The sequence below is a fragment of the Cyprinus carpio genome, chromosome A10 (genome assembly GCF_018340385.1).
Source record: "Cyprinus carpio isolate SPL01 chromosome A10, ASM1834038v1, whole genome shotgun sequence".
In the NCBI taxonomy this organism is placed as follows: Eukaryota; Metazoa; Chordata; class Actinopteri; order Cypriniformes; family Cyprinidae; genus Cyprinus; species Cyprinus carpio.
In genome coordinates, this window is record NC_056581.1 from 19881348 (window position 1) to 19891347 (window position 10000).

The 10000-nt window shown below is 39.0% G+C and overlaps 1 protein-coding gene across 1 annotated transcript in view; it reads right to left on the reverse strand.

Moving 5' to 3' along the window:
* Positions 1–7600: 7600 nt before the first annotated feature.
* Positions 7601–10000, reverse strand: part of LOC109074423 (dapper homolog 3-like) — a 10617-nt gene continuing 8217 nt past the window's right edge. The window contains exon 4 of the mRNA XM_042765725.1: positions 7601–9597. Coding sequence (XP_042621659.1) covers positions 8429–9597 — 1169 coding nt within the window. The 3' untranslated portion in view covers positions 7601–8428. The remainder of the gene's footprint in view (positions 9598–10000) is intronic.

Consider the following 10000-nt stretch of genomic DNA (forward strand, 5'->3'; position numbering starts at 1 on the left):
AACTAATGTTCTTTAAAGAGTTACATAAATGTTAGGATAAAACTTAATGTTAAAATAATGTTCATGGAACATGTTTATTTGATATATGTTCTCATAATGCTGAGAGAAAATGTTCTGAGATCAACATTCTTGAAATGTCCTCATGATGTTATTTGTATTTGATGAACATTCTAAGAAATGTTTTTGTAACCTTTAAATAACATTTTACCATTTCGGAACATTTCAAAACAATGTTCCCACAACGTTTTTATAAGCTACATTTGTCACCTGGGTTGAGACTGGTGTTATTATCTTTAAGACTGATGCCAGTTATTTTTATGTTTTAGCTTCTGAAACAATTGCTTCATGAAACTCACATTGCACACAGGCAAAAATGTTATCAGCTATATGAACTTGTCTGTGGCTCTTCACTTAATTAACATTTAAAGACTAAGTCTGATACATAAGGCTGATATTATTCAACACATACACTACCAGTCAAAAGTTTTTTTTAAAGGACTTTCTTCTGCTCATCAAGGCTGCATTTATTTGATAAAAAAATACAGGAAAAAAATTTAATATTGTGAAATAGTTTTATGATGTAAAATAATGTTTTTCTATTATAATATAAATGAAAATTTTATTTGTTTCTGTGATGTGCAGCTGTATTTTCAGCATCATTACTCCAGTCTTCAGTGTCACATGATCTTCAGAAATCATTCTAATATGATGATTTATTATCAGTGCTGAAACTGTTTTTTTTTTTTGTTTTTGTTTTTGTTTTTTTGGAACCTGTAATACTTTTTTCTTGTGACTTTGATGAATAAAAAGTAAAAAAATAAATAAATAAATCTAGAAATCTTTTCTAATAATATACACTACAGTTTAAAAGTTTGGGGGTCAGTACATTTTTATTCTTTCTTTTTTTTAAAGAAATTAACTTTTATTCAGCAAGGATGTGTTAAATTGATAAGAAGTGATATTAAAGATTTATATTGTTAGAAAATATTTATATTTTGAATAAATGCTGTTCTTTTTAACTTTTTCCTGAAAAAAGTATCACAGTTTCCAAAAACATATTTGGCAGCACAACTGTTGATAATTCTAATAATAAATCAGCATATTAGAATGATTTCTGAAGATCATGTGACACTTTATTCTGGAGTAATGATGCTGAAAATACAGCTTTGCATCACAGAAATAAATTATATTTTAAAGGATATTAAAATAGAAACCATTATTTTATTATTATAAATATATTGTGCAAGATTACTGTTTTTTTCCTGTATTTTTGATCAAATAGATGCAGCCTTGATGAGCAGAAGAGACTTCTTTAAAAAACATTACAAGTCTTACTGATCCCAAACTTCTGAACAGTAATGTATTTAAAATATCATTTCCTATGGCTGGTCAGTTTTGACCACAAACAGCCAATATATGACTTTTTATGACCATTTTAGCCTCATTGAATGAAGTACAGTTTGTTTGTTCAGACTGCATATCTAAAAAAAATCACCATGATTTGATCCACAAGATTACACAAGTCAAAAACACTACAACTTTTTTCTGCTGTTATTCTTTAGAGGGCCACACGAGGGCGCCATTTATCAGTACATTTAGAGGTCTGGTCGTTCCAAACTTGTATGAAACACTTTCAGCTGATGATCTGGAAGGATTTTGAAGAATGCTGGTAACCAAACAGTTGATAGTAACCACTGGCTTCCATAGTAGGGAAAAAATACAATGGGAGTCTATTGCTACCGTCAACTGTTTGGTGACACAGCTGATTCAATCATTCATATCCACATAACTTACCATAATACTTCACCCATAATCAAAGCAGCAAATGGAAAATCATGATAATATCTTAATAGCTTCACGCCTTGTTCCCAGCTCACGTTTTGATAATGTTCCCATTAAGTTGTGAAAACATTATTTCTAAACATTTAAAAAAGTTTTTCCTGTTTATATGAACATTTAGCAAATATCACGACAATGTTAGATCTGAACATTCTGAGACAATTAATAACAATTAAAAAATAACGTTTTAGTGCCAAACATTTTAAGAACGTTATTAAAGCCCCGATATCTTCCAATGAACGTTCTATTAATGTTACTGAAAGAATGTTTGTTCGTAGCGTTCTCAGTAGTTGAATTTAGCAGATTAGATTTACATACATTTTGAGACGATTTGCTATTTTGCTGCTTGTCTGAACACAGACATTGATCTGAATCATTAATCTGACAGTTGCAGGTGATGAAACTGTCTAAGAATAACATGCATGTGACTGGATGAATCTGTTTCAGAGCTGTTCATTTCAAACGTTCATCGATACCTGGCGTTCAGAACGACTGCAGCAGACCGACTCCGCCCCCTTCGCTGACATCATCACACGCGGCTCCGCCCCGTTTTCGCAGCTGAGCGACAAACACAAACTCATCACTGTATTTACTGAAGCATTCAAGTTTAGTAGTTTTTCTGGTTTAAAGCAACCGTATGTAAGTTTCACCTTGACATATCAGCTTCAAAATCATTCTGATGACACCAATTTAAGCGAACGCTCAACGGGGACGAAATTAATAACTGATACTTACTTTCAGGCAGCAACAAATGCACGTGAAATACAACACTGGTGTAGTGACCACAGTGAGTTTTACTCATTTAACTGTAGGGGGCTCCAAAGTCGCAAAAATACACCAAACTACATACAGAGATTTTGAAAAATGCAAAACAAAATTGTGAGAAATCGCTTCAGTTGTGCTGTATTTCTGTGTGACACTGATCACGTGACTGAAGATCATCTCAGATCACGATGACCATCAGGTTCAGTTCACAAAGCTGCCAACACCAAATACTGACACATCTTCACATTCATCAATATTTCTTTCAAATTCATGTGCTTGCAACGCCAAGGTCACAGGTTCGGTTCCCAGGGAATGCATGAACTGATAAAGCTCCTGACACGAGCACACTTCACTCCTCGTGTAAGTGTTGAGTAACAGAGGGATGGTAGCAGCACACACAGTAACGAGAGAAGAGTTGACCAAATGAAGCTCATAACTAAACACTGAGCGATCAGCAGGTTTTCTCCTCATAATCTCCTCATCGTGTTGTAGACTAAACATCTCCTGACTGCAGACGCTCTCATTCCTGAAGAACACGGTTAACCCTTCACACACACGAGAGCTGACCTCTGACCCTCAACCACTGCTAACAGGGAACGCTCACATAACTTTCATGCTTTATAAAGGTTATGTAAACGTGCTTAAAATAATGTTTATGGAACATTCTTATGACATTATTAATATCTGATATATACGTTCTAGTAATGCTGAGAGTAAATGTTTGTTCTCAGAACGCTCTTATGATGCAACAATAGAACGTTTTCGGAAGGAATGTTCCTCTAGCGTTCACAACCCAGAAGAAACGGGTTTAATACATTTTCAAAACAGGATTTGTTGTTATTTTAATTTATGATAGCATCAATGTAAAATGGCTGATGAAAGTGGAGTGATCTCTAAAAAGAATGATAATAAGCTTGTTTTAATGTCAAAGGAAACATCAATATGTTTTAATATGTTCATTTATCTAAAGGTTCAAAACATCCAGTTTTTAAATGTTTTAAAAATGTTTTTTTCTTGGTTGTGCGAACGTTAAGGGAACGTTTCATTTGATCAATTTGCAAACATTATGGAAATGTAACTTTTGAATGTTCTCTGAAAGTTCTAAAACAATTAGAAACATAAACATCTAAATGTTTTTGTGCTATTTTGAGAACATTAGTTCAGAGAAATATGTTCTAAGAACGTTTTGTTAAAGTTCCCATTAAGTTCTGAAAATATTACTTTGGAACGTTCTAGTTTTTTTAAACGTTTGTTAAACGTTTTTCTCAGACATGCAAATATAATGGGAACACTTTTATCATTTGACTTTTTATACATTTGAATGTTCTCTAAAAGTTCTGAAACTAGTAATATTATAAAACAGCTAGGTGAACGTCCAACTTAAATGTGTTAGAAATAAAAAGTTCCATGAATAAGGTTTAAATAATGTTTTGTGCTAACGTTTTGAGAATGTTATTGAAGAGAAGATAACTTTGAACAAATGTTCCATTAATGTTTCCGGAAGAACGTTTGCTCATAACTTTGAGAAAACCTCACCAGAATGTTCTGAGAATGTTCCCTGTTAGCTGGCATTTTGTCAGAGAGAATGTGATCAGGACACACACACACACACACACACACACACACACACACTGCAGGAACAGTAAGAGCAGTGTGGAAGCATGTGATTGGCTCAGATCCTGGTCTGTGGTATGTCCATCAGTGTGTGTGTGTGAGAGTGTGAGTGTGAGAGTGAGAGTGTGAGTGTGTGTGCGTGAGTGTGAGTGTGTGTGTGAGCAGAGGTGGCTAATGTTCTGGAGCTCTGGACAATCTCAGCAGCGTCGTGAGCAGAAATAGGTCAGACGTGCAGCTGAAGAACGTTTCATCTGTGAGGTCACGTCTCCTCTGATGGAGTCCAGATGTGCTGCGGGAGCGGCTAATACGCCTCTTTCTCCTCTCGCTCCCTCGTCTTCCTCTCCGGCTCGCTCCGGCTCTCACAGGAAATGCTCCAGGTTCTTGGCCCTGAAGGGAACATGCCTCTGTAACCACCTCCAGATGGAGCAACACACACACACACACACACACACACACTGTGTCCAAACTCGCTGCTCAAACCACAGACATGATCCTGCACCCACTGTACTGGTTGTGGCTGGTTTATGCTGGTTAGCTCCTGTCCAGATGGTTAACCAGCACAGACAAAGTATGTAGGATGTTTTGCTGGTTAATACAAATTATTTTCTTACTTGGTATTTTTGTGTCCAAATATCTAAAAAATTCCATTTACTTAAGAAAAAGAAACACTGGGAGATATTTGATCTTGTTTTAAGATTTCAATCACTTTGAATTTTAAACACTGCTTAATATCTTGCATCATTTAGCATCTCCAGTTAATATATCTTGATTTAGGGATTTTTTTTATATTTGTACTGGAAAACAAGACAAAAATACTGAGTAAGAAAACCACTTCTTTTGCAGTGCGATTCAGTTCAACAGAATTATTATTTTTATTATTATTATTATTATTATTATTATTAACTAAAACTAAACCATTTATTTGTTACTATAGAAGTAAAATAAAATATACTAAAATAAATAAATATAAAAACATTAAACATTTTTTATTTCTGCCAGTTTCCAAGAAAACGTTTCTCATTTTCATTTAGTTTAAGATGAAGTACTAAAATAATAAACAGAAACTGAAACTTAAAAACTATTTAGACATATATATATATATATATTAAAAACACACAACAAATTCATCTTAAATTAAAATGAAAGCAGAAAATATTAACAAAATCTATAATAGTATATCAATACTGAATAACACTGATTATCTGAAGAGAATCAGCATATGTTTACACGACAACAACGTACTAAACCTGGAAAAAGTTTAAAAACTTGGAAATATAATTTTTAATAACTTGCACTTTGAAACCTGTTTTCAAAAGATGGTATTTTCAGGCACCCAAACCGCTGTTATCATGCAAATGCACGGCCAAAACACACACAAAGTTTTCAGTTTTTGTTGAAAACGGTGTCTTGTAAAACTAGGCGAACTCCCAGAATTCCTCCGTCTATCAATGGCTCTCTGTTCCACATCCCCTCCTCTGAGTCTCTGAATGCTTCACTCCCTGCAGCACGAGGATCTTCTGCTCCAGCTGGAGCTCGTTATTGTGCTGAAGAAGTGTTTATGTGAGCGGCCGCAGACTCACTGTTGACGTGCCAGAGAGGAAACACTCGGGCCAGAACTGCCCACTGCAACACTGGCGCTTTCACAATCACTGCAAACAAACACTCCTGCTGTTTCACAAGACATCAAATCATGCATCAGCAAAACATTAAATTATAACATGAATATATAAACTCTATCATGATTTTCTCACCCTATTGTCATTCACTCTGATTTTTGAAGTGCACATTAAATAAAAATTCACCCTATTTATTTGCAAATGCATGTTCTTGTGAACAATTCAACTGTGCATGTTTAATTTTTTTAAAATTCTAATCATTCAATACTCTTAAGCTCCGCCCCTGTAAGTACTTTTGAGAGCCACACCCACTTCTTAACATCCAATCAACAGCTGCTGCGTTGAATCAAGTCCCGCCCGACAATTATTATTATTTTTTAATAATTTGTTACACTCGGATCAGATGTGTGTCACAATACCGAAGAAAAGTCCGTCGCTACTTCGGTTTCATCACGACATTGACTCTTGTGTGTCCTTATTCTTTTTTTTTTCTGGGAATTTTAATATTTCACCCTCATACATCTATTTTACACTGGGTACAAAAAATAGTTTCACTGAAGACCTTCAGGACAAAACTGTCCCCACTGAAACCCATTAAAACTGTAATATTTAATCCCAGTGCCATTTAAGCATCAAACCATGCATTTTTGTTAATAGGCTACTGTATGCAGGGAGCAAATACTTAATTTTACCCTGTTTTCTGACAGTTTGTCCTGACATTCTGGAAAAAAAGAAGGCCAAATGAGTTTATGCAATAAAAAGTGTGTTTGTAGGGATACACAACAACACTGGCATTATGTGAACAAGCTGGCATTTAAAGGGTTCAAATTCTGAAAATAAATAGATTTTTTTGGCAGTTCTGATCAGGACTTATGTTAGTAAAAAGATCTCTGTCAGTGAAAGCAGAAAAAACATGAATATACCATATTTCTATGAAAAGGACATTTTTGTCCTGCAAACACCTCTTTAGTTAAACTGACACACAAGGGTTAACATTCAGATTGAGAGCATATTGTTAAGAAGAGTTTCGTTTGTGTTCCACAGTCTGCTTTTCTTCCTCACAAACAGATCTTGCGCTCAAATATGATGTTCACTTTAGTTAGAACATGAACTCTGTCCTGCTGTCCACATTCTCACTCACACACACACTCTCTCTCTCTCTCTCTCTCTCTCTCTCACACACACACTCACTCACTCACACACTCTCTCTCTCTCTCTCTCTCTCACACACACACTCACTCACTCACACACTCTCTCTCTCTCTCTCTCTCTCTCTTTCCTGGACAACACACACACACACACACACACTGCACACTCCTCTCTCTCTCTCTCTCACACACAAACACACACACACACACTCACTCACACACTCTCTCTCTCTCTCTCTCTCACACACACAAACACACGACACCACACACACACACACACTCACTCACTCACACTCTCTCTCTCTCTCTCTCACATCACACACACACACACACACACACACACACACACACACACACACACTCACTCACTCACACACTCTTTCTCTCTATATTTCTCTATTTATTTTTATCTCTCTCTCTCTCTCACACACACACAACCACACACACACACACACACACACACACACACACACACACACTCACTCACTCACACACTCTCTCTCTCTCTCTCTCTCTCTCTCTCTCTCTCTCTCTCTCTCACACACACACACACACACACACACACACAGAGCAGCAGAGAGATGATGGTGATGGAGGGACTCAGTTTGATCTTGCAGATGTGGCCGCAGGTCTTTATTTACAGATTACATTCATAAATACAGGGAACATTTACAGGCATTTACAAGTGTTTCATCTGTGCAGGTGCTGGTGTGTGTAGACGTACGGCAGACAGACGTGTTTTCTGAGTGTTGCGTGTTAAGACAGCGTGTAAGAGTGACTCTGCAGAGCCGTGTTGAGTTTCTCTCAGTCTGTGTGAGTCTATCGTGCTGTGATCCTCCCCAAACACACACTAAAGCATCTCGACATCACTGTACGGCGTTCAGTCCAGAAGCACCACTACCCTGCGTTCAGCAGAACTGAAGATTTCATGAGAATGGCCAAAACACACAGGATATTCAACAGGAATGACAGGAAGAGGAATTCAAAGAAACACAAGCAGACCAGATCTTGAGAAATACAGATCCAGTGAGCTGCTTCAGTGTTCAGCTCCAATCTGAAGATTTTGAGGTAAATTAGGTCATTCCGGGAAAAATAAGGCAATTTTTACCATTGTTGTTGTTATTATTAAATCAAATTATAAAAGTTAAATCAGTAACTAATGTAATAATTAATAATTTATACACTAATATTCATGGTTGTTTTGTCTTTGATTTCAAACTCTAAACCATAGAGCTTTTATTTTGGAGGAAAACCAAATGTTCCTCTTTTGTTGCCAACAGATTTATAAATCATTATAAATGATGATTTATGATAATATCATGTTAAACATGAAATATGGAAAACTAAATTTCTTTGAATTCATTCCATTTAAATTCTAGCTCTTTCATTTCAAATCCATATTCCAGTTCTGGACCCTGTTCATCTCTCCGCTGGGGTTCGTGTCGCTCATACGGTGGTCATGACTTTGAGGGATCCGCTCCGGAACCTCAGGATCTTCTTCTTGAGCGCGTGCGACGCCTTGATCTTCACGAAGGCTTTGGGCTGCGGTGGGTGTGACGGAGAGGGCGGAGCCAGCTGTGGGCGGAGCTGCTGAGGCCAGACCAATCCGCTGCTCTCGTCAGAGTCGCAGGACAGCGAGCTGGAGCCGGGGGACTCTGCCTCGCTCAGACTGGACTCCGAGTCTCCCGCGTCCGGCAGGTACTCGGCGCGGAGGTGAGGCTGATGATGATGGTGGTGATGAAGATGCGGCGCGGGCGGCTGGGTGTAGACGCGAGGTCTACGGGAGCGTCTGATTGGCTGTTCAGGAGGCGTCTCGGCTTCGTCCTGACTCAGTTCTAGCGTGGAGCGCCAGCGGCGGTGACCGGAGCCGCGGCGTGTTTTGGGCGGAGCGCTGCGCACCGCGTCCCGCTCCACTGTGTTGTATTTGCGCTCTCGCAGGCTGTTCTCGGACTGGGCGCGACACGCTTTCCGTCCGGGCTTCTTCGGAGTGATCTTGTCCTCCGTGAAGCGGCACTTCTTCGCTGCGGCTCTCGTCTGTGAGGACACGGGTTTTGGAGAGGCGTGCGTCCGGTGCGCGGTGGCTTGAGCTGGGATGTACTGTGCGTTCACTAGCTCCTCAGATGAGGGCGAGCGGGTGTGTTGGTAGAAGTGCTGCGGCGATTCAGCTTCGCTGCTGCTGGGATCCAAAGCGCCGCATGGGAAGTCCAGCGACGTGGAGCGGATCCCGGCTAGCGGCGGTCTGGGATAGCGGACGGGGCAGGGCTCGTCCCACGTGTGTCTCTCCTCGGAGACGTACGGCGGATCTTTGTGGCACTGGCTGCTCTGTCTGACCACGGCTCGGGCCTCGGGGCCCAGGCTGGTGCGGGGCTTAGTGGGTCTAGCAGGAGGCGAGCGGCGCTGGATCAGCCCAAGGATGTATGTTTCCGTGCGCTGTGCCTGTCTGTAGTCGTCTACGCTGGGTTCTTCCTCCTCTGTGTCCTCACTGGGATGCCAGATCCACGGCTCGTCTTCAGCGACGCCCTCCAGCGGCGGATAGGGTGCGAGGAGAGAGCGGGGAACCAGCTCACGGCCCACAAATACATCCCCTACAGACAGAGAGAACAACTTACAGCATCCTCAACGTAAAGGAATCACAGAGACTGTCAAACTCAAGGGCTCCGCAATAAATACAGTCCGAGAGTTTCACTACCATCACACTGAACTGAACATTTACTTTGTGAAGAAACTATCGATTAAAGAAAATGTATGTATGGTGAGGCAAAGTTTTTTGCATACCTCATTTCACACACCATCAAAGAAAAATGTAAATTTTTAAAAACGTAGTCATCAAAATAAAAAGTGCATAAGGTTAAAAATGGGGTATCAACTGATGAATACACATCTGGTTAAGCATTTTTATAACCATATTAATATTAATGTTTTTGTTTTACTGTAGAAGTGAAATATTGTAACAAATTTAAAAATAAAATCTTGTTGGTGTATGTGCTTTCTTAATTCTCATTCATAAATAAATAAAGG